Raw genomic sequence first — 26,427 nt, 5'->3', positions numbered from 1 at the left:
TCCTTCAGGGCAGACACTATGTTATATATTTACTGTTGTGTCTGGCCCAATGCAAGATACACAGAAGATAATCAATATTTCTAAACAAATTGATAGATAAAAGCATTCTCTATATCATCCTTTCATATCTTTGCAGGTAAACTGTGATTCACCCTCCCCTTTTGGTTCAGTCATCATCTCTTCTTGTACCTTCAACCCATATCCACTGCAGATTTGGCTGGGGAGTCCTAACCCTTAGCACAAATACACCCTTTTAGGTATCATATCACTTAATGAAATGTGCCACGTTGTGTGTCATGTAATGTCTGTCATATAAGATAGACATTAGATATGTCTAATGTATATAGACATTAAATATTAGCTATGTCTAAGTACATAAGATATGTCTAAATGTATATATTAGACAATATATATGTCTATCTTATATTGGCAGAGCATACACTATACAAGCCAGTAGCTGAGTCCATCAAATATCTCCAATGACTAGCATGATGCCCAATCCACCATGAAAGTGGCTCAGCTAATGCTGCAAAAAAAAATTTTTAAAAAGAAGTGTCAGCTCAAAATACTATCGTGGGTTCACGTAGGCAGAATAATGGTCTCCCAAAGATGCCCTCGTCCTAATCCCTGTAACCTGTGAATATGTTACACCCCATGGCAAAAGAGACTTTGCAGATTAAGTTCATGATCTTGAGATGGGAAGATGATGTGGGATTATCCAAGTGGGCTGAACGTAATCTCAAGGGTCCTCATAAGAGGGAGGCAGGGGTGTCAGAGTAAGTGAAGGAGATGAGATTATGGAAGCAAAGATCGGACACAGACACAGAGGTTTGAAGACAATGAATTGTTAGCTTTCCACATGGAAGAAGGGGCCATGAGCCACGGAAAGTGGGAAATCCCCAGAAGCTGAAAAAGCCAAGGAAACAGATTCCCCCCAAGAGCTTGTAGAAGGCCCTACAGACATCTCAATTTCAGACCAGTGAGATATCCATCTTGAACTTCTGACTTCTAGAACTGTAAGTTCATAAATTTGTTTTAAGCCCATAAGTTTGTGTCAATTTGTTACAGTAGTGACAGGAAATCTACACATAGGGGTAGAGGAATTCTTGTTTTAATCAGTTACATTATATGAGGCTGCATTTACATTTGGAGATACGTACTCTCATTCTAATGTCTTGACACAAGATGTGGGCTTTTAAATTCTGTGGGAACCAGAACAGAAATGGTCACTTTGGCCTTCCGACTGTCTCCATGACATAAGGAAGTCCTACCTATTGCAAAGTAGCAGAAGAACTATGGAAAAGCTCTAAAATCAAGAAAAAAGTGACCAGCGGATGAGCTGAGAGGCCAGAGCTTGTCCATCTCAGCATTTCTCACCTTTATAGATCCCATTACTTCCGCCATGAATTTCTCCTTTGGAAGACACTTCTTCTATATGCGCTCCCTGGTCTGATGTGAAGTAGATGAGGGTATCATTAGCCAATCTCAGCTCATCCAGAAGGTTCAAGATCTGCCCTGGAGGGGAAAAAGACTCCATTTAAAAATAATGCATATTCACAAAGCAAATGGAGATGGTTGCCCTATTCAATGGGTGGCTAATTTCTCAAGGTGGAAGTAAATGTTCTTACATATTGGAGTTTATCCCAACATGAGACATGATGCAATCAAGACTGGCTGTGGCTGGGTTCTTAGAATAGACACCAAGATTCACTGACTTGAGTGCCATTTAGAAGCACCGTTTGAACCTCTGGGTATCATGAAGTGATTCTGCGGGGAGACCTGAGAAAGTATTCTAAAAGTACCAGGTTCATTGATGGAGAGCCACTTGGAGGCAGGTGCCAGAAGAAAGAAGCTGAAAGGTTGTTCTCAACAGCTGGTGTTGGCCCTAAGGCTATAAAGAAGTCTATCACTTTTCCTTATTGGATGGAAAACTAAACCAGTGATGTTCCTCTTATGTGAACAAATATGTATATAGATATTTTATGAGAATATTCTCTTTTAAACTGATGGTAGATACCCAAATCTAAACTCTCCCTCACATGAATATCAATATTCCTCATTGATAGAGAAATAACCAGGAGTTATTCCCCAAGTCTAAACTGTCCATCACAAATATCAACATTCCTCCTGACCTCACCTTCTTTCCCCAAAACTAACATTGTATACCACCTCCAGATAACCCCTCAAAAAATAATAGCAACAACAATAATAATAACATAATTGCCACCCTCTGTTGAGCACTGTCTACATGTAGAGAATTTTATTACATACTGCCTTGTTTAGACCACACTGAACCCTATGAGTAAATAGCACTAGCTTCATTTCATGGGTAGAGCAACAATGCTGTAAAAGGGCGATTTGTTCAAGTTCAGATAGTTAGGAAGTGGGAGAACCAGAAAGTAAGAATTAAATCTGATTGAAAACTCGGAATGCTCAAATCCTGAACAGGTGAATAGATAGACTCAGTGAGAATCACAGAGGAGTAAAAAGTACACCAGAGAAAAAAAAACTTGTAGAGATATATCCTGAAATACCCGTAGATGAAATGGAGGTGGTGAAGAACATGATAGCTGCTGTCTTCTTCAAAAGAATGCAGGACAAGAATAAATAAGTATGGGATATAGATTCAACAAGATTAGCCAGGAGTTAATAACTGTTAAATATAAGTGAAGGGCATATGGAGGTTTAACTGTACTATTCCATTTCTGCATATGCTTATAATTTTCTGCAAGAAAAAAATAGAGGAAAGTTGAAGTTTGAAGAAGGAGCTGAAACATGGACTTTCTGATTAGGAAGCTATCACCCAGCTCTCAAATCAGCAGACAATGATGGGCAAACTAGAGGTATACAATGTACAATTTCCACAGGGCTCTCCATAGTCATATGCTGCTTATTGAATTTAATAAGTCAGTGCATACTGCTAGGCTTTGATTGGTATATTAGAGCCTGACTCCATTTCTTAATGTTTGAGTGCTAAGAGTTTTTAAGCCTCATCTCTCCCTCTTCTGCTCGTGCCACGCAGGCTGATAAGAAATCCTGGGCGCTCCCTCCTTCAGTGCCGGTGGGAGGATGGAACTATGCAAGCCCCTGTCTGCATGCAAGAGACCCTTATCCCAGCCCCAAGTACTAATCGCCATAACAGCAGAATCCGTTTCTTTTCCAAGCTCTCTCAAGCTATTTTTTGTACTGGTTTAGTAACCTGCTGGATTAGTCTGTTCTCACGTTGCTAATAAAGACACACCCGAGACTGGGTAATTTATAAAGAAAAAGAGGTTTAATTGACTCACAGTTTCACGTGGCTGGGAAGGCCTCACAATCATGGCGGCAGGCAGGAGAGAGAGCCAGCCAAGCGAAAGCGGAAACCCCTCATAAAACCATCAGATCTTGCGAAATGTATTTATTACCATGAGAAAAGTATGGGGGAAAATCTGCCCCATGATTCCATTATCTCCCACCAGGTCCCTCCCACAACAAGTGGGCATTATGGGTGCTACAATTCAAGATGAGATTTGGGTGGGGACACAGCCAAACCATATCACCTGCTCTCCTCAGAAAGCCACATTATAAGAGTAATAAGCCTTTTCATATCCTCTTAGTGTGTGCATGCTGTCACTGGTCTCGACATGGGAATCAAATTTTGGGTGGGCTCTTAGTCACACTAGGATGTCCACAACAACTGATATTCTACATTGGCCCCAAGCATCCTCTGCGGTAGAAATAATTAAATATAGGATTTGGAACACATCCTATCCAGCGGGTAGATCACACCCTGCAGGGCCAGACCCTTCGCTCCAGGTTGCACTCACACCTACTTGGTCCTGAAAAGGGGAAGGAGAAGGACTGCAGAGTGAGATGCCCATGGAGGTGGCAGAGATGATTTCTGATGCAAAAGCAACAACCAAGTCATTTGTGGCAAGGCATATTTTTGCTATTTGATTGCAAGTGCCACGGGCTAGAGTATGTTCAATGTTTCTCAATTTTTAACTCAAATGATAAACATTCCCAGAACCCACACCATATATGTAAATGTCATACTCAGAACCAAAAAATAAGACACCCGAGGGCCATTTTAGCAATTTGTCTCCCATGATAAATCATGATCAGGCAGACATTTATTATGGTGTTATCTGGTGCAGCTAAGCAAACCACCTGTGCTCTGGGGCTTGGGGTTGTTTGGCTGAGACACTAATTTAAGCCTAATTACTTTGAAAATGGTAATTAGCTTAATGAGTTGAAATAGAAGGAAGCAATAAGGCGCTATAACCCCCGTTTATACTTTGAAAGAAAAATGCCCCCTTTTGCTCATACAACAACCTCTGTGTAAAATAACTCAGATTAGGCAGGTAGCAGAGGACTTAGGAATTTGCTTCCGTGTATTGTAGTTAGGATTTAGTGAAGGGCATATGACCATACACCCTCCTTTGAAACAAAATTCATCTTTCTATATGTAGAAGTATCTGCACAAAGAAAATGCTGCAAGGAAATTTCCTATAAAAATGTGTCTCCCGTAATAATTCATGTGCACACAAAAACCCACACACAAATATTTATACCACGTCTATTTATAATCGCCAAAACCTTGGATGCAATGAAACTGCCCTTCAGTAGTTGAATGGATAAATAAACTGTGGTACATCCAGACAATGAAAGATTATTTCAGAGCTAAAAAGAAATGAGCCATAAAGCCATGAAAAGCATGGAAGGATCTTAAGATATTTCTAAGTGAAAGGAGTCAATCTGAAAAGGCTACATACTGTATGATCCCAGCTATGGGACATTCTGGGAAAGGCAAAGCTATAGAGACGGTAAACAGATCAGTCATTACCGTGGGCTTGGGAGAAAGGAGGGATGAGGAGGCGGAGCACAGAGGATTTTGTGGGCAGTGAAACTACTGTGTATGATCCTGTAATTGTGGATCCATGCCATTATACCTTTGTCCAAACCCACAGAACATACAACACGAAGAGTGAACCCTACTGGAAACTATGGACTTCAGTTAATCACAACTTATCAATGTTGGCTCAGTTGTAACAGATATACCACGTGAATACATAATATATATAATAAGGAAACTACGTGCAGGGGAGAGTGTATGAAAACTCTTTACTTTCTGTTCAGTTTTTCTGTAAACATAAAACTGCTCAAAAATAGTCTATTATTTTTGTTGTTTTTGAGACAGGTCTTACTCTGTCTCCCAGGCTGAAGTGCAGTGTCACAATCATGGCTCACTGCAACCTCTACCTCTTGGGTTGAAGTGATCCTCCCACCTCAGCCTCCTAAGTAGCTGGGACTACAGGTGAGTATCACCATGCCAGGCTATTTTTTTTTTTTTTTGTATTCGTTGTAGAGATTGGGTCTCAGTTTGTTGCCCAGGCTGGTCTCAAACCCCTGGGCTCAGGCAATCCCCTTGCCTCAGCCTCCTTCTGTTAATTTTTTAAATGCCTTTCAAATGCAGTTTTGACTCCTAGACTTCCTCATGCATTCATTGAACATGGATTTATGAAGTGCCCACCTTACACAGGCTGTGTGCTAAAGACTGGGGTGCCACAGAGTTTTTCAGGGACAGCTCTTATCCCCAAAGCCAAGGCCAGCTACATCCTACTTAGTTTCTCCTCTTGCCTATTTTTAACTCCAGACAAACTTACAGCTGCATTTATTATGCAGATTCTCTCAACTGAAATATCCTGCATCCTTCCCCATCTTAATACTTCTTCCTGAATATTTCCTCCAAATTCCAATATTTCAAGTGACCATGATATTTAACATGTCCTCATCAAAGTTTCTTCTTCGTTGCCTAGAGTGATCACTTTCATTAAAGTGCCCAATACAACTGGGCTGGGATTAGTACAAAAGAAAGTAGCTGAGGTTGCCATGCATGTATGCATGGTAGAATATTTAGCTCAACTTCCTGAGAAATGGTCAGATTTCTAATTTCCTTTCAGCTCATTCTTTCCCAAAAGATACAGTCTGGATCCCATACTACTTAGGTCTTAAGCCAGAATCTCATTTGTAAATCCCAGAGCCCATTCGACATTTAATTTTTTATAACATTGATCCTACAAAGGTCTAACATGTTTCCCTCCTAAACACTGTGAACAGAAATCTCCCATGAGAACAAATGCTGCTGTATTATTTTTGCTTTCAGAGCAGCTATTATAAATTAGAGGTCTGCAAATATTATTTCTCAGTAACGTTGTCAAGATATAATGACACTGATTTATATAGAGTGATAGTTTTGAATTGCCGATGGTGAGCTGCATTATAGCTTGTAAACAAAATGTTCTCTCTCCAAAGCTTTCTCCCTTTGTTTTCTGAATGAAACAAATATAGAAAATAAGCCATTTCAAGAGCACTTTGTTATTTAACTGGAGATAACAAGAACAAGCTTATCAATGTGAGGGCTTCCTAACCAGACCTTTTGCAGTCCCAAAGAAGAAACCTTCGAAATGCAAAAATCTGGCTCCTTCCTCTGTCAAGTGTGGATGTGGGTTGCAGAGGAAGCCTAAATTCTAGAAAGTTCTGTCATTCCATTTATTTAGCCCACAAACAAGCACTAAGCTACTATTAAGAGTCAGGCACTGAGCTACAAAGTGCAGAGACAGAAGGGTTTCAAACATGAAAGCAGAATTCGAGGTCTTAGGTGAGGGAGGTGCCATAGCATAGGTCTAAGTGCTAAAGTTCTTGCTTCTAGGTCCTGACTTAAGCAGAGTTGGTTTGAAACCCAAGTCTCTGGCTTCTCACTGGGATCCTCTGCCACTAAGTCAGAGGTGATAATGGATAATAGTAGGGGGTTGCTGTGGAAAAAAGAATGAGGAATTCCACCCAAAACTCTTCATCCTTGACTGGCGGTACAGGGAGTGCTCACTGTTCCTTAACTTTACAATGGAGTTAGAACCTCAGCTTGCCTCACCAAAGCCTTGTCATTTTAGTTCATTTCGCTTTGCCTTTTCTTCTACAAGGTAGGTACACTCAGACAGAATACTGGAGCAAAGTGCTATGAAGTCACTATATATATATGAAAGTTATACTTTTGGAAGCATTAGGCTCATTAAATATAACATAGATATGTTTTATATTATATATATAATACACACATATATGTATATATGTTTTATGTTATATATGTGTATATACATTTTTATATAAACATATATAAAATTATATATTTATACGTATATTATATAATAAATTTATATAGAATGTTATAATTTTATAAGTATACATGTAAATTATGTTTTATAATTATATTTCTATATTTAATATAATTATATATTTATTATGTTATTTATATACTTACATATAATTTATAATTATAAATTTTATAATTATATATAATTATGCATAATTATATATAATTATATAAAATTTATATATTTTATATAATTATATATTTATATATTATATTTATGTACTTTATATATAAATTTTAATTACGCAATTTATATAGAAATTATAACTATATAAATATATACTTATACATGTTATATACATATAACATAGCTATTATAATTTTTATATAAATAATATATATTTATTATTTATATATAAATATATAATTATTTTATATAATATTCATATATAATATAAAACATATGTGTTTTATTTTTATATCACATATGATAGACAGATAGATATCCCCTTAAACATGCACCCACTGTTAATAATTAAGAAAGCCTCTTCACTTACTCAGTGTAACTCCAGGGCACAATGGTACCCTGAAGTCTCCCTGAAGCTATTCTGGTGAGCAAGTTACTCCTACATCTGACCAACAGAGATGGCAAGACTCCAGTATTTCAGCTAAAGCTAGAATTTTAAGATAGATAAGAGTTGCAATAATTGTACCACCTGGGGTGGCTATGACTCTCTGCTGGCCATATAAAATGCCAGGTGTTACTTCAGGGATGTGGCCTTTGGAGCGTTATTCTCATGCTCTCCTGAACCATTTGTGGAGTGGCACAGAGAAATTCTGCTGTCACTAGTCCTAGAAAGGGAATTCTTTGTTAGGATTAGAAGTAACACCAATGTCCCATACATCAGGGTATATCTGTCACTGCACAAATAGGTGTATCATCTCCAGTTTGATACAATGTCCATTTCATATAGGTGAATTCAATCTAGTACTTCTTCCTGAAATAAATGGTCAAGATTTCCAAAACTTTAGTCCTGATCTCCTCCATCCATATGGAGCTCAAGGGACCCTTCGGATCAGACATTGGAAAGCATATGATTTATCTACAGTATAAAATCAAATCTAAAAGTTTACACATAAAAGAAAAATAGTATAGGACCAAGATAAAAAGGCATAAAGTTGATAATCTGCATTTTGTATGCTGGTTGAGATATAAAAGTGATGTGCTGTCTTTTGGGGGGTTTATTAAGAAAGTCTTTCCTACCTACTCAATGTAACTGCAGGGAATATTGGTGTTTGTATGGCTTTTCCCTTTTTTTCAAGAGAAGAATGCAAAATGGCATAACAGTTAAATAGGAGAAGTTGTGCTCTGCTGTACTCAACATGGATCGAATGCAACTCCTGCATAAAAGGTCATCTGGGATTCAATCAGTCAAATGCCAAGTGGACAGCAAGGTCTAAGGAGGGCACTGGAAATGAAACTCTTGCAGGAGAGTTGCAGGAACTAAGGAACTGGGAGGTAGACGGTGAACTCCAGCACATACTGTATCTACTTCCTGAATAACAAGAGAAGAGTGGCTCCTATCTCCCCTAATGACTGAGCAAGAGACAAGGGGCTCAAACTTCTGCCATGGGCAGTTTATGTTGAATGCAAATTTGTCTGCCTCAAATAGATGATGGAGAATCACCCTCTCTGAAGTTCTTGGATTAGAGGATAAATTCCTCTTTGACAGTGATGGGTGGACGTACTCAATGCAAGATCTTCCCATTCAACTAGAGTCACTACATCCATTAATTTGTGTATCATCATGCTTTTTATTAATTTACTCACTTTCACATGTCATAACTTAACATAAAAATTTCATTCAAAACATGTTAAGAAGACATCCCTAATCATTTTTGAAATAACTATGGAAAAGTAAGCAAATGTGATATTCAGAAACTGATTAGATTAACTTACACAATTTTTTAAAGAATTCTGCTGGCTGAACCAAACTAACACACAAGACCTTGTACTTAGCATACAGGTTTCATAGTGTAGTCACCTTATATACCAATGTTCCTTGAATTTTAATTGGCTAATTCATGACCATGCTAAAATGAAGGTTCTGATTCAGTAAACCTAGAGTGGGGATCTGAGAATTTCTAAAAAAAAAAAAAAAAAAAAAAAGCTCTTACATAATTCTGATGGTACCTGCCCAAGAACCACACTTTGAGAGGAAAGGTTACCTGTGACTAAATGCTTAATCAATGTTGACATATAAAAAGGGATGGCTGGAATTTCACAGATCTCAGTAACTATGCTTATAATGAGACTTGGCTAGTTTCAGACAGTTTGACACATAACTTTCAAACATAGTAAATAATCATACTATGCATATAATCGGAATTATTAGGGTACTTAATACATGGAAAACTTTAAGAGTGAAATGTCGCCATTCTACAGATAACCCTGTCTTCACTTGACTGGGTTTCCCTCTTTGGTTTGTTCCTGAGTTCATATTGTCCCCTGGCAATTAATTCTTATTTTGTGTTGTACCTGGTTGTTGTGATAATGTTGTGACTTCCTCTATTAAACCCATCTTTGCCCTAATGGCAGTCGTAGTGTGTGATTTACCCTCCTGCACTTGCATCTGCTCTCACCATCTGGGATGCCTTCACGGCTCTACTCCACTATTTTCTTGGATTAACAATAACTTGTGTGTTTTCCAGGGTGTTGCATTTGCTGGAAATAATTTAAATAACTCCAACTTGTTCTCATGTTCATGGAGCACACCAGTGTTTTCCCGCATAGATGGGGAAAAGGTGTTGGGAAGAACAAAGTCATTGTACCTGTTATGTGGAACTATACTCCGGTGTCTGGGAGAAGACCCAAAGTCAGCATGCCTGTAGCTCAAGAGAAGCCACTTTGGACATTGTTTCCATAGGGTTATCGACATCACAATAGAGTGGTTTCCCTGAGCCATGGGCATTCAGACTAGCAGGACATGTTTTGAAAGAGCAGAGTTCAAAGTGAGCACACTGTCTTTCAATTCTTGATCCAGCAATGCCATTGTATTTCCTGGACTTTCTCTTCTTGCAAAGATAGAGATTGGGTAATTGGGTACAGCCATTTGCTGTTTGCTATGGCCATGAGCTGAACTTGCCCTGGGAGGTGACCCAGTCTGTGCCATGGAGTAGGAGGCTGCACAGATGCTCATTGCATCATTTCTATGACAGAAGTCAATGCAAAGCTCCGGACACAGATCAGCCAGAACTTCTCCAGCAATATCCAACTGGCGGTGCAACCTTAAACCTCCAGACTGAGCCACAAGGGAGGGAGGACTGTGAGTCGAGAATGGCCAGAGGCTGTGAACAATGGGAAACAAAGCCCTTCAGAATTCTTCATATTTATGATGCTCTACCACACCATTGAGACTCATGTTCATGCTACAACTAGGTCTTTCCATTGGATTTTACCATCTCTAAAGCTGAAGATACAAAATTGAAAATGATGTTTTCCTTTGCTGACACCTTGTACATCAGTCACAGGTCCAAGCCTTTCTTTCTACTTGAATTAAAACATGGACAGATTGATTAACGCCTTGGTAAACTCATCTTTTATGTTTTGCAACCTCCTTAATCCATGTAACCTTCAGTTTGCCAGTCACAGCTTCTTTGCAATATCCTCCTAACTCCAGGGTGATCTGTTTGCTTTATGTGGGTAAGTCCCCCTCACCCACTTATGGTGTTAGTCGAGAGAAGCAGTTCTTTCCCCCAAGATCCTTAATACCAATGCTATTGGTGCGCCCTTCTAGGGACCGTGGGTCCTACCAGAGAGATCTTAAATATAAGGTGAGCTAGTAATAAAAAAGATAAGATGGTGCAAATATCTGCTTAGTTTTCCATTATAGACGTTTTCTCATCTATGCTTTCTCTATTCAGTGTAATGGAGGTATAGGCACATTTTAAGCAAAGCTGCTTTACACATCTGTGGAAAGAAGAGTAATCATAACAATAATGATAATAATAATGATAGCAGTTACTATTTATTGAGCCTGTCTTCCAAGCCAGGCACTATGCTCACTACTCTAAATATATTAATTCATTTAATCCAATTAATTAATTCAATTATTTCAAGCAGGCTGAATAAATTCATGGAGGAGGAATGTTCCACTAGATTTTTTTGACTGAGCTATAATTGGGCCATGACTTTAAAGCAACAGGTATTCAACTCTAGTCCTGACCCCTAATTTTGACCTCACTTTTCAAATATACACATTGGTATTCAGTGAAGTATTATTTAGAATACAGCTTTAACTCAAACTCATGGATTCTAATGTCTTTCCTTTCTATGCCTTGAAAGACTTAATTAGCAAAACTAAATGTGCTTGGAATGGTTAGATGGCAGAAAAAGTATTACCCAAAACACCTTTGTAGTACCCATAGCTTCTACTGTCCTCCACATCCCTTGTTTAATTTTGAACCCAGACATCTTTATAGTATCTGAGGCAAACTCAAGAACTCAGGACTTGATGGAATACTAGAATACGGGAGTGAGAAGAAAACTGTCAGAGGCCATTGGTCCAAACAGGCTTGTCTTATACACAACCTGCAGCTCCAGAGCAGGAGACTCTCCCCAGCAAACAGGTAGGTCTGCTGTCTGAATTCAATTCACAATCCAGAACTCTTCTCATGCAGCCAAGAAGCTCTATAGTGTAGTGGCTGTTGGGCAATCCTGACACAAGTTGCTCAACCTACCCAAATTTTGCTTTGTTGCCTTTAAACCAGAGGTGATGTGTTTAGAGATGTGACTAAAATAGACTAAATGCTTTTGCATTTTAGCTATTATAAGTCTTAAGTGTTTATTATTATTGTGGTGCAATTGTGTTGCTGCTAATTATTGATACTATTCAGATGCTCTCATGTACTTTTATTAATCCCATCTGAATTAACTAGCCAAATGGTCTTTTAATGGTCATCCCATCATGACAATTTTAGCATGGTCATGATAATTGATAACTTGATTCTTTGATAATTTCTTATGGTATCTTCTTGGAAGATACCATAATAAATGGAAGATACCATGGAAATGATAGAAATAATTTATAAGACAACATTAAACACTATTAATTTTAATTTGAGATGTAAATTCCAGGTAAGATAACATTAGTTTCAGGCTCAAGAACCTGAAATTAGGTTTGCAGATGTTTAAACATGGTAACATCATTATAGACTTGATAAGACTCAGAGATTAATGATTTATAAGCTAAATTAATGTAGAGGACCAAAATCAATACTGTATACAATGGATTTTCAACTATGTACTACAGTTAAAAGTTTTTTTGGCTCTCCAGGCCTACCTTGGTCTGGCCACAATGCCCTTACCCCATCTCTCTCAAATTTTATTTTTTTAAATTTATTTTAGAGATGGGGTCTTACTTTGTTGCCCAGGCTGGAGTACAGTGGTGCAATCATAGCCCATTGCAGCCTCAAACAGCTGGTCTCCAGCTACCCCTTCTTCTATTTTTCCTGCTATGTACTGTTTCCATCTCTAATCTGAGGTTGCAAAAACCTCTTTCTGCAAAGTTTACTATTTTGTCACAAATGCAGATTTACTGGAAACTCAAATAGAAAGTGGAGAGAGAAGAAAAACATATACAATATCTACATATCCTTCGTTCTTGCTGCACTGTTGTCACTGGGTTTTCTGATACCCTGGTTTACTTTGAGTTTTCCATATGGGTGTAACTGAGGCATACATTTAAAATCAAGAATAGGATGATGGAAGAAAAAAAATGCCATTTTCAAAGATGTGGATTCACCTGCAAGAGCAAAGGATTTAACATTAATGCCATTGAAAGCATGCTATATTCTGACTATAGCACATATGGGGAATATCAAATTAGTAGGCAAATGGGTCGCACAAAGAATCATTGAGGAATTCAGTGGAAAATAACTCCAGTACTGCCACTCATACCAGATAGTCGAGGAGAGGCAATGAAGAGTTTCTCATCTTTATGTCCCTAGTGTCCTTGCCTTGTCTTTAATCATACTTCAGTTCTTGATACTGGCTTTATGTAGAGGTTCCATTCCTGAACTCTTTAAAAAGTACCAAGTAAAGAAGTCCAATAAACATTTTTGTGGGGCTCATGTTCAGGGGCATGAACAGTACAACTATCACACTCCAGGTGGCTGCCCAAGGGCACAGAAGTCTAACCCGGAAGTAGAGATGGCAACTGAGAGCCAATGAGGCTTGTTGCATTGAATTAGTGTTTAGACAGCAGTCACCTAGAAAGTCATTCTTCTCCCTCCCAAAACAGAGGCAAGTCCTGCCACCCTACCCACTCTTGCTTTAAAAGCACGAAGAGAAACCAATGCCAAATATCTGGCAACTGACATTGAGACAGTGTGGTACCAGTACCATGCTGTTTTGGTTACTGTAGCCTTGTAATATAGTTTGAAGTCAGGTAGCATGCACTGGAAAAGATGACCTTGCCCAGTGACCTCCATCTTCAGTCCTAACTAGGCTGGTTCAGTGGCAAAGTGAGAAGAGTATTCCTTGGAATACTCTTAAATTAAGAAATGCTTCAAGCAGGACTCTGATGCAATTGCAAGCAGAGGGACTGAGCAATTTCATTAGAATAAAGACCCTCCTCCAGGAAATGACTATTCTGTGAATGGTCATCTTGGCATATGGCATGCAGTGGATCAAAGCACATGGCATGCAATGCAGAACATGGTAAGGAATGACAAGACTATGGACCAAACCAAGCAGAAGCCATCTGCAGAGCCACGAGTAGCTAAAGGATTTACTGGCTTTGGGTGAGACATGGTGGAAGGAAATATGCTACATATTATGTGTAGTTTGCTGCATGCTTTTATGCAAATCCATATGAATGTGGGTATATATTCTATGGTGTGGATCCAGGCAGTTACACCACTTGTGGATGTTATAACTCAATGTATACTGTTCTGTACAAAGATTCCCTTTCCATCTCCCAAACTGAATAGACTGAAGCCCTTCTTGGCCAATGATATCTGAGCAAGACCCACTCCTGTCTACAAGAGCTGTGTTTTGTACAGATGCATCCCCATGCTGGGACACCCTCTCGGGAAGTTCTGCAAGGATGAAGTTACAAAGAAATGGTAACACAGAAGCATCTACTCTATCTGTAAGTATGGTAATTCTCTCTGTTTCCAAATAAACTGTAATGTCATTTCATGTCTCACCTTCTCCTATGCTTAATTGCAAGGCAGCACTATGCAAAACCAAAATGTCAAGTTGTGTAAACAAAATAAAATCGTTTTTCTCAAAGTCAGTGCTCAAAGCTTCAAAGATTGTCAACGAAGCTTGTTTTCTCAAGGTTTTTTTCTTCCTAAAGTATGGTATATTTACTTGCTACAAATCAGATGCATAAACGCATTTATAGATGGTTGTTACTGATGAAACTTGGCAGACAAGAAATAGCTATTGTCAGCACAGGTATTTGACAGGTAATTCCACCTTCAAGTGATTAAAGTTAAAAGACTTAAAATGCTGTAATTTTGTCATTTTTGTTTTGTTCTGGCTATTGTCTTACCTTAGAATGAAAAAAGATATTATGACAACAATGTTCTTTCACTAACGATTTTCTACAAACTGGAAGTGTGAATAGGTGCAAAAGTTAGATTTTGCCATGACTGACTAAATGGAGTTCATTTAGGTGAGCATCAGTATTTGTTTTAAAATTTAAGTAAATTGATGAGCTAAATTAGTCAGGGTACACTCACTGTGAGTGACCTTAAATAAATGAAATTTCGTGTTAAGTATGGCAGGCACCAAGATAATGCCAGAAACAGCAGAGGTTTGTTCTGTTTTAATTTTTTGCTTCAGTGGTATCTGGGGTACCCAATGAACAAGATCCATTTTGCATTGAGAAGGAGTCATATATGAAAGGATATGCTATGCTATAACCTTCTCTTTTTTCTACTTCTTGAGAGCAAATAAAATGACTTACAGAATCCTGTTGTAAAGAAACTTTCCTTCCTAAGTGCTTAACTCCCCCAAAAAGCATTAAGCCACTGTTGCCCCCAAACCATGGGCTCTGCATGCCATGTTGAGAGATGCAGTCCAAGTGAGTGAACCCAGAAATCACCCTAAGACAGACAGTTAGCTCCCAGCAGACTCTGTGAGCAATCCTGAATTTCTACTCCATGAGGCTTGTCGGAGAAGTGACTCCTCAGATTGCAGGCAGAGAGGCGTGCTCACATGATCTCAGATGACAAAGGTATGGAAGTATTTCATTTACTCCATTTTTCTCATGGTGAGATACCAAACCAACGAAAGGTCACAAGACTCGAACACATGAAATTGTGCCCTAAGAGAGCTATGGCCATTTGCTCCCCTTTCCTACCAAAAAGCAAAATAAAATATACTTGGAGGAGAGAGGGCAAGGTCAAGATGCACAGAAAAGAGAATCAACTGACGCTATGATGCAACAAAAGCTCTGTGTGCAGGCTTCCTAATAATAGTGAACATTTGCCCAGTGCTTAATACACCAAAGGCACTCTTCAAAACATCCCCAGCAAGAAAGGCAATGAAATGATCCCATTTTACAGAGAAAGAAGTGGGGGCTCAGTGAGAGAGGTCACCTGCCCACATTTAACAGCCAGGGGTTGGTCAGTGGGGGATAGAATCACATGCAATCTGGTCACAAAATCTGTCCTTTCTTGGCACCGCTGCTGCCATCAATATGCTGAAGCCAAAAGTGGTATGATATCACCATCCCAGTATACACTGCGTGGGGCGGAACCACATACACATGGCTCTGAATGTTGCCTCCTCAACCTCCTGATTTTGTGAGCTTGCTGAGACTAGCTACTACTTTCCAATGCACCTTGGTTTACACATCTTTAAAATGGGATAATCCAGTTCCATTCGCAGAGGCCTGCCATGAGAACTACTATGAATGCATGACACCTGGCAGACAGTAAGTATACAGTGAGAGAAGAACGAGTAACTTTATTAGTAGTAGTATTATCAGTGGAGCAGATGGCAGCAGCAGCGTGACAACAGGACACAGTCTAATGTGACAGCGAACAGCAGAAGAGCAAGGAGAAGAAATGGCAACACAGCACTGAACCCCTAATTTAATGCTGCCAGTACCATTAAGGGCCTTTTGGTTTTTGAAAATGGTCCCATGATGCCAAAGAAAGGGCTCAGATCAAGAACTGTCTGCTTTCAATTAAGTATGCATTCATTCATGGGATAGAAATGTCTTCTCTTCAAATGATCTCATGAGTTGTATTTCTCTTCCCTCTTTTCTAAATGCAGAAATCTAAACAGCTTGAGCACTGGTTTCATAAGATTCCAGAAACAAGGAGAACACAGACCAATTTCTGCCTCCTTCTTTTCCCTAGCTCCCTTTGCAAAAGTGACATAACTACTCTAGAAGAAACATATTCTGTCTGTAATCCCAACACTTTGGGAGGCTGAGGTGGGTGATTGACTGAGCTCAGGAGTTCAAGACCAGCCCGGGCAACATAGTAAAACCCTGTCTCTACAAAACACATACATACATACAAAAATTAGCTGGGCGTGGTGGCACATGCTTACAGTCCCTGCTACTTGGGGGCTGAGGCAGGAAGATTGCTTGAGGCTGCACTGAGCTGAGATCACACCACTGCACTCCAGCCTAGGTGACAAAACGAGACCCCATCTCTTAAGAAAAAAAAAAGACATATTCCTGGATTCATGACCATCATAGGAATCTGAGTGGGGGACATGGCTGTACACCTGGATACAAATGAGATTCCACAGGTAAGGACCCACAAGTCAAGGAAGGATGCACAGTAGCACCAGCCAGCTGTTCCCTCCTCACTGCTTGGGGAAGACATGTGGGAGCAAAACAGGAGGCTCCCTTCGGAGGCAATTGAGAAAAGCCCCTCCTTCACTTGATTTCAAGGCTTTGTGCTCCTCGTCCAAGTGGGAATGGTAGCACCAGAGGAAAATAGCTCTTGGAGGGTACAGTCACCAAACCATCCCTCCCTCCCCTGTGTGCAAACTACTTTCCCAGCCCTAACCTTGCCCCTGCCTGCTCACATGGGTTGTAGATCACTGTTGCTGCCCCATGGGACCAAGGGAAGCCCAACCACCTGATGACCCTCACCTCCTCCTAAAACCCCACCCAGAAATGGTGGCTACAGAAGCCAGTCCAAAAGTGAGGCTGTCAGAAGCCATCAGCAGCTCCCAGAAACCACAGGTTGCTCTTGACAGTTCTAGCAGTTGAAGCCCTCCTTGTGGTCCTAACTCATCTGGCTGGTGGATGCCACAACCACCATGAGGACCTCATGTACTTACAAGGGGAGCTTGGCTTCACTCCCAGTCTCCTGCAGTGACAGTGTAGGTTTGAACTAATTATTGCTGCCCACTCAATGGTGGATCTAGCTTGACGAATCAGCCAATGCTGGACCTCACGGGAAGAGACTACTGGGCTACAGCCAGGTGTGGCTTCCAGTGGTTTCATTATGGTGACCCTCTGCATAGACCTTGCAGAAAAGATCCTAACTGGATTCCTACCACCTGAAGACAAAGTATAGCACTGGGCCACCAACACTTGTCCTACCCAAGTTTTAAGAGGTCCCACACCAGCCAAGAGTACTGATCAATCAAGACCCAAATCCACAAGAATAGGCAAATAACACATGGTCCATCACAGACACACACACACACACACACACACACACACACACACACACGCACGCACAGAATTTCCTCCACAGATGAAATATCTAACTGTAAAGCATGAAGCCATATACATATTGGGTGAAAATACAAGGGAAAGGGTGTGTACATATAGGTTGAGTATCCTACATCTGAAAATCTGAAATCTGAGATGCTCCTAAGTCCTAAACTTTTTGAGTGTCAACATGATGCTCACACAAAGGAAATGCTCATTGGAGCATTTTGAGCTTCAGATTTTTGGATTAGGGACGCTGAGCTGGTGAGTATAATATAAATATTCCCAAATCTGAAAACATTTCAAATCTGAAACACTTCTGGTCCTGAGTGTTTTGGATGAATATTTGAGTATTTTGGATACTCAACCTGTAATTTGTAGGGGAGTAAGAAAAGCTTTTAAAAAAAAAAAAAAAATTATTCCAATTACAAGCCCCAGACATCATGAAGGAAAGGTCAGGTTTAACTACAAAAATTTATTGCAAAAGACTCTTTAAATAGAATGAAAGGACAAAAAAAAAAAAGGCAGGAAAAATATTTGCAACATACAATAAGTAAAATATTAATGTTCTTATCATATAGATAGTGCAAACAAATCAATAAGAAAAAGATCTACAATCCAATAGAAAAGTGACCAAAGAATCCTTGGGAGAAGAAATACAACCCTGTACTAACCCTACACACAATAGAAAAAAAAATAGTGAACTAGCATTTTTCACCCGATAGATGAAAAAGAGACTGATGATATCCAGGGTTGCTAAGAGTATGAGGAAATTAGCGTTCTCATTGATCATCAATGGGTATCCTACTATCACGGTGAAAAAAAGAGTATACCTATTTTAGGCAATATCAAATTAAAGCAAATTTTTTATGCTCTTTGATCCAGCTGAATTTGATCTCAGCTGAATTTTTATTTCAAAATTATTCCCACCAGTTCACACAGCTTTACAGAATATATTCACTTATAGCACTACTTGAAATACAAAAAATAAATAAAAAATAAAAAAAATTTTAAAAAAAGGAACTCAAATGTCCCTCACAGAGGAATGATTAAACAAATTATAGTCTAAGAAAGGAAAAATGAAAATCGAAATGCTGAAATGGAAAAATAACCAAATAGATAGTTGAGTGAAAAGAGAAAACTGCAGAATAGCATATAGAGTTTGTGTAAAATATTCCTAATAGTCATATCTTGATATTACTATGTCATACTGGCAACATATAAAAAATAAATCTATCCAGCAAACTGTTAATGATGCTACCTATTTAGGGGTGAGATTTCATGGGGCATTCCCTTTCTGTACTGTTTGTGTCTATATTCTTCGGTTTTGCATACTGCGGATTACTTTGGTAATCAGAAAAACATTTATACAAAGTGTGGAAAACACTAAAAAAACACAGAAGACTGAGGCCACAATTTAAATTTTTTTTTCTGTTGCAAAGTGGTATGTGACATGCTACCTCACACTCATCCCCAGAACGCTGCTCTTGAACTACATTAAATTATAGACCTTAGCTCTCAGTGACTTCATCCTAAGCCCCTGCATGAAGAGAAAGCTGTCCAGACATCGTAGGAAGGCACAAGAAAAGCATAAACTCTAGGACAGTCAGCAAGCATCTCATAGCTACTGTCTCCTCCATTCCACGCCTTGTCACTCACAAAGGCTTCCCAAACACACAATTCTGAAAGTGGCAATCGATAGAAAATGTTGACATATGTGATTTTATTTTGATTTACCAAAAATTCATTTTCTTCCTGCAGTAATGAGAAAGGAGTAAGAACCCTAGATAAAATTATATTCCAGTAACAAATGGTCTATCCTATTTGAGAAAGCCTTGTATTTTAAAAAGTATACACAAAACACTCCCAAATAGCAATACAGCACATATCCTAAAATGTACTATATATCTTTAGAGTCCAGCATGTAACTGGCGATTTTTAAACTGTCTCTTTATTAAATACGTTTGGCAATCGCGGAAAGAGAATCACGCATAAGTGGGTTTGTATTAGTCATTCCTTTGCAATGTAGAGGTTGTCATCACCTCCTAGATGTTTTCCTGAAGTTTCAAAACCTCATTATGCATGTTGCATTCAGGTAAACAGTGGTCTGTAATGGAAATGATTTCATTTCTCTCCTGTCTAGATCTGCTTGAATAAAAAATTGGTTCATTAGGCAGCAGAGGCTTAATACCAGCCCCTGTCAAAAGTCCCTGAGAAGATACTGTCTATCTGCAATTTCATGATTATCATAGCAATCTCAGCAATACGGGTGTGCAATGACACGATCGGAGGTCATATTTCATCTGATCCAGAGCTCAGCTATGACTGGAAGCATATACCAAGAGTTGATAGTCTGAATAAACCAATGGATTTCCTTTTTTTTTTTTTTTTAACTGCAGTTTCCACTTTGGGGAATTAACATTACATTAGCATTATTAAAATAAGTAGATTTCACAAACTCACTTTTTTAAAAGTGTGATTTAGGACGCAGTGGGAGATAAATTTAATGTAAAATATCATGTGTAAACACACACACACATACACACACACACACAGATAACCTAAAGCCTTTTGAAAGACATTTCCTAAAGGGGATTTCCAATGAAGAAAAACACCAGTGTGAAAATAAAGCCCAATTTGTTGCTTCACTTGAGTTTTAATCATTGTGTCATAGATGCCTTGGGATTCATAAATGAGAGGTGTTGGCTGAATATTTAAAATATGCCTTGTAAGCGGAAACAACAGTAATAAGGTATCAGCGGCAGACTCATAAGAGATTCAGTGGCCATAGATTTCATCAGGTCCTCCTATAAGTATTGGGGATTAAGAAAAGATTCTGACTCCACTGGATAAATGGCAACAGATTTTTTTGTAGTTTAATTATTTTTTTTTTAAATACAAGAAAAATGTCTGACCTATTCCGGAATCAGTATAATGTGGTATGAGTAATTTTTAAAAAGAGCTGATCTCTTTCAGTTATTTTAGCAAACATTTTATTTTTTAAAATCATAATGCCCAATGCTAGAACATGTGTGGTGAACTGGTACAATAAATTGGTACAATCAATGTCTTTTTCTGATATTTATCTTTCTATCACTTGCTTTGTATGAGCTCTTCCTATATCTCAGGAGTTTTCTTTTTATTTTATGTTGATGATGCACATGCTTTTTAAGTCTTTTGTCATTGGTCTTTTTGTTCAGTTTATGTTATATTTTTACCTAACATTAGGAAATTTTAGATTTCATGAAGTAAAATTCAGCAATCTTTTTCTTTAAGTTAGTTATTTCTTGGCTTTTGTGCTCAGAAAGACCTTTCTCAACTATCCTATATATCAGATAAATATATCTCAATATATTTTCTGGAATTCTTCAGTAGTTCCATTTTCCAAATACAATCTGCATGGGGAATTTATTTGAATATATGAGGAACAGCAGGAATAGCACAGTATGTAAGACAGACAAGATTAAAATTCTAGCCATCATATGCCATCTCCATGACTTTGGGCAACTTACTTTAATCTTCTACGCTTCTTGTAAAATTGACTTCTTTATTTTGAGCATCACAACGTCCCCCTGCTTCCTCCTCTTCATCTTCATTATTTTCATCATTATCACCATCTTCACTGCCATCATCACCATCATCATCATTACCACCATCATCAGCATCGCCATCATCATACCCATCATATCATCATCACCATTATCACCATCATGACCATCATCCTCATCATCACCATCATCAGCATCACCACCATCACCATCATCATCAACACAACACCATTATTATATCATTTAAGCACATTCAAAGCACCACAATGCCAGACAGTAGTGAATTAACTACAATCACTCTCCTAAAAGTTTAATCATACTATCACACTTATTGTATAATCCATTCTTAGCCATCTGCCTTGAAGGGTCACCTTTACATTTACATTTTACATGAAATTCTTTTTCTGGGCTTCCTGCTCTGTTCCATCACGTTGTCTAGTCTGGAGCCAGTGTCACATGGCTCTATCTATTTATTTTTATTTGAACTCTATGAAGCGCATGTTTAAAACAAAATGAAAATTAAAAACACATTTAAGAATTCATACCACATCCAACCATTGCTGCGGAAGCAGATGAGAGAGAGACTAGGGGATACATTTGCTTTTCTTAAGAGTTTTAAGACAAAATGCTTCCACGTTCTATTTCTTATTGCTCCAAGTGCATCCCCCTGCACATCACATCTCACTGGGATGTGTGCCATAGCTATGAAGAGATAAACAGTTGTGTAGTCTCAGCCGTTAGCTCTTAATACTGCCTTAATGCCATTGAGCCAACAGATGGGGCTGTGCTGGACAAAGAGGGAAGCCAGCTTGCTTAGTGTGCACGGACCACCTCCCTGACTCCCTGAAACCTGTTAAAAACCTGAAACGTTGGCAGGTAACCAACGATTGAAATAATTTTCAAGCCTCAATTTTGAGTGTTTGATAATATTGGAAGCTCAGTTAATGAATGAGCGGTCCATAATGGTTCTACATTCCTCCTTACAAAGTAAACCATTATGCATCCCCACTCTCTGCCTCGCTATAAAGTTCCACCATGAAAATGAATAAAGATAATCAGCCCTAGGAATCACAGGACAGCCGTGCATGGCATCTTTGCTGGTGCACTGTCATATGAAGGCACCAGCTGAACACACTGGCTTCCCAATTCCATGACCTCCCCAACGCCAGAAACTTGCCTTCCATTCATCATCCAGCAGGCATGCCATGCACCTGGGAATACCTGGAATGATTCAACCTCTGGAATATAAACACTTCCACTCTGCCCCAGCCTTCCAACACCTTTGCTGCAATCTTGTTTGAATCTCCAGTTCATCATCACAAGCCACCAGCTCTCTTCCTTCCTCATCCCCCACCACCATCTGCCACTTCAGTCCTTCTGTTGCTAATCACTCAAATTCCACTGCCCAGTTGCCCTTTGTGACACTCCCTGCTAGCAAAACTTCAATCATCAATAAGTTTGGTGATCCTACTTCCCGGCCCTGCATTGAACTGAAAATCCACATACCTATGTGCCAACACCCAATTCATGGTCTCCAAGCAGAGATGAGCTCAGACAAAGCCTGATAAGTCATCCCTTGGCACAAATTCTTCCATTCCTCTTGAAAGAAATATCCAACCTCATTGACCTCAGCTCCTCAAATATCATTCTCTGTAATACACTATAATTCTAAAATTTACAGGAGCTACATTCACTTGTCCCTTTTCAGCCCTTCTTCATGTCTCTGAAGTACTCATTGGTATTGATCATTATCCCTTGAAATGCTCTTTGCTCCTGAATTCCCTGATCACACTTCTCTGAGTCTGTCTTCTCAGTTTTTGGCTGTTCTTTTGGTTTTCTTTTGGGGGTTCTTTCTGCCGTGACCTTCCTTTGGATGCTGGACTGGACCTTCCATCCTCACTGTGCACCAGAAGTGAGTACATTATTGTCACTTTTTAAAGAAGGTTGCATTGATCAAAAATAAGAATGTTTAAGAAATTCAAGATAGAAAAGTGATGCATTACATCCCAAGGGAAATATACAGCCTTAAGATCCAGGCTAGACTCTGTATGGGACAAAGAATGTCAAATAGAACATGGGCTTTTGCTTTTTTGGGTCTTACAGTTTTTGAGAAGTAAACACATGAATGTTGATTACTCTTATCCTGGATTAGATGGAGACAAATTGTGGGTCACAGGTTGCTCAACTGCCTGAAATATTCTTGCAGAACGATCTCATCCATGCCCATGGTTGGACTATTATTTTGATATATAGGAGAAAGCCAAGTCAACCTTATTTATATCTGTGTTCCTAGTAATTCCTGGCACCTTAGATCAGGCTTTGCAAGTATCAGGCACATGACCTCCATACTTTCACTTTTAAAACTTCCTTATTGAGCACCTAATGTGTACCTGGTCTATAAAACTTGAAGGAAATCAAAATATTTTACCACAAAATATATTTATTTCATGTATGCGAGATGGCTGTCAGACAGCCTGCAAGGAGAGCTGTTTTTGTGGGGGAGATTTGCATCTGCAGAAACTCTGTATTCATGCAACCAGGACTTCCCTCGTCCAGATCTAGGAAATACGAAATGAGAGTCCTACGCCTTAAAGATCTGAAAGAAATATTAACTGGCCAAGCATGGAGGCTCATGCCTGTAATCCTAGCACCTTGGGAGGCCAAGATGGGAGGATCACTTGAGCCCAGGGTTTCAAGACCAGCCTGGGCAACATAGTGAGACCTTGTCTCTACAAAAAATAAAATTATTAACTGGGCTTGGGGGCATGCACCTGCAGTCCCAGCTACTCAGGAGGCTAAAGTGGAAGGATTGCTTGAGCCCAGGAAGTCAAGGTTGCAGTCAGCCAAGATTGAGCTACTACACTCCAGCCTGGGTGACAGAGCAAGATCCTGTCTCAAAACAAACAAACCAACAAACCATTTACCACTTATTTTATCGGAGGACTGCCATGATGCAAGCTCCCATTCTTTTTGTAACCTCAATATGGTATACAAGCTTCGGTATCCCATAGTGGGTTTGGGTAGCCACTCTGTGATGCTCCCTATGTGCAGGTTAATACGGTTTTTATTACTTTTCTCCAATTAATCGCGTTTTGTGAGTTGATTTTTAGAGAAACTTCAGAGGGTGAAGGGGAAGTTTTCCCCGTGGCCCCTACAGATTCTAAAAGTAGCTGTCTTCTACATACATTCAATCAGAGGACTTTTGTCCATGTAAATGAACCTATATACAGAGGGGTTATTCATTGCATGCTACAGTCCTTACTTTCACAATCATTTTAATCCAAACCTCCTAGAAAGAGTCTGTTTTAAAATGGATAATCCATTACAACCATGTCTGATAATCCAGGCCCTACTTAGAATTATGCTGCAAATTTGAAGGGCTTAGACCAATACTTATGGTTCCCCATTGCCAGAGTTTTCTTGTGTTTCTTGAGGTTCCTGACACAATCCTGAGCTCTTACGAATGAGGCCCTCCAATTTATTCTCCATCCCTCAAGATGAGTTGGGTGCATGGCCCTTGCTGCTACATTGAGTTGCACATGACTGACTAAATGTCAGGCATGGTAAACATGCATTCATTCTGTAACATCCCCCGAGCTCATCTCATGAATTCACCACTTATTTTCCCTCCAGGTTGGTTCTCTGTGCCCAGAGGGTACGGTAGCAATGTCCAGGTCCTCCTGCAGGGCAGGCAGAGGAGAGGGAGAGAAATCAAATTGAGGGTTGCCCTGTCATGCTCAGTCAACAGGGGATGCCAAGCTACCAATCCTGAGCAAGTGAATGACAAATGCACAAAGACTTCTGGAACTCCATCTGAAGATGAAGACTTGCCATTCTCGTTTGAAAGAATCTCATAAAACCAGTTGATTCCAACTCTCAGCAGTGGAAGGGTTTTTTTTCTTTTTTTTTTCCATAGCAAGGCTTTTTTTTTTTTTTTTTTTTTTTTTGATGGAATCTCACTCTGTTGCCCAGGCTGGAGTGCAGGGGTGCAATCTTGGCTCATGGCAATCTCCACCTCCCGAGTTCAAGTGATTCTCCCATCTCAGCCTCCCAAGTAGCTGGGATTACAAGCATGTGACACCATGCCTGGCTAAGTTTTGTACTTTGATTAGAGACGTGGTTTTGCCATGTTGGCCAGGCTGGTCTTGAACTGATAACCTTAGGTGATCCACCTGGGATTACAGGCATGAGCCACCACACCTGTCCAGGAAGGTTTGATTGGAAGCCAGAGATTTGTTTTAGCATTCACCTTCTTGTTCTCCACTTGAATTTTTCTTTGTAATAGTACAGAACTTGCTAGTCTAATCCTGAGCAAAGGCTGATTTATGATTCCTTCACGTAGTTCTATTAATAGCACAGGGCTCTGAGTGAACGCTGATTGCATGCAAATTCCACTTCACAGACTAGCTGTGATCACTATAATGGTGTAAGCTGTAGATAAGAAACGCCCGGTGAGAACTACATCCATCCTTCCACCTGACCCCCAACCATGAACAGGTCTATGAAAAATGTCAGTCTATTTGCAAAGGAAGAGAAACAGCCAGAATGACACGCCTCCAAAATGCTTGTTGCATACTGGAGAACAATGAGATTTTACACGTTTGTTCTTCCCTGATGCTTGGGCTGCTTCAGAATTAACTGGGTTTGAAAATCAGACTTTGCAATAGCACCATGATTGCCCAAAGAATTCCACTGTGGGTGTGCCCTGCTGAAATGATGTGGCTGCTGTATCCAACATGCACAGCACCACTGCCCTTCCTGCTTCCAAACTATTCAAGCACTTTATCTGCACCTCCCTCAGGACATTCCTCACTTTCTGCCCTGAGTTGTTATAGGATCTCCTGAAAGAATCTTAAATTTCTTAGTATCCTCTACGCTGAACATTCTCCCCTAAACCTACAGTCTTATCATCATTGCACCCCACTCCCACCCTACACTGCCAAAAAACATTTAGGCACACTGTCAGCATCCAGTCAACATGACTAATGAATGAACTAGATCTGTCCTGGAGATATGTTGTTGATTGTGCACTGACATGATGCACGCTTTC

At 39.5% G+C, this 26,427-nt stretch overlaps 1 protein-coding gene across 5 annotated transcripts in view; it reads right to left on the bottom strand.

The window, feature by feature from the left end:
* STS (steroid sulfatase) overlaps positions 1-26,427 on the bottom strand; it is a 213,028-nt gene that overhangs the window by 50,501 nt on the left and 136,100 nt on the right. For all 5 annotated transcript variants that reach the window (XM_012500957.2, XM_030806567.1, XM_030806566.1 and 2 more), the window contains one exon: positions 1,378-1,515. In XM_012500957.2, coding sequence (XP_012356411.1) covers positions 1,378-1,515 — 138 coding nt within the window. The remainder of the gene's footprint in view (positions 1-1,377; positions 1,516-26,427) is intronic.

The sequence above is a fragment of the Nomascus leucogenys genome, chromosome X, assembly GCF_006542625.1.
Source record: "Nomascus leucogenys isolate Asia chromosome X, Asia_NLE_v1, whole genome shotgun sequence".
Taxonomy (NCBI): Eukaryota; Metazoa; Chordata; class Mammalia; order Primates; family Hylobatidae; genus Nomascus; species Nomascus leucogenys.
Note: the sequence above shows the minus strand (reverse complement) of the source record. Positions and strands in the feature narration are given on the sequence as shown.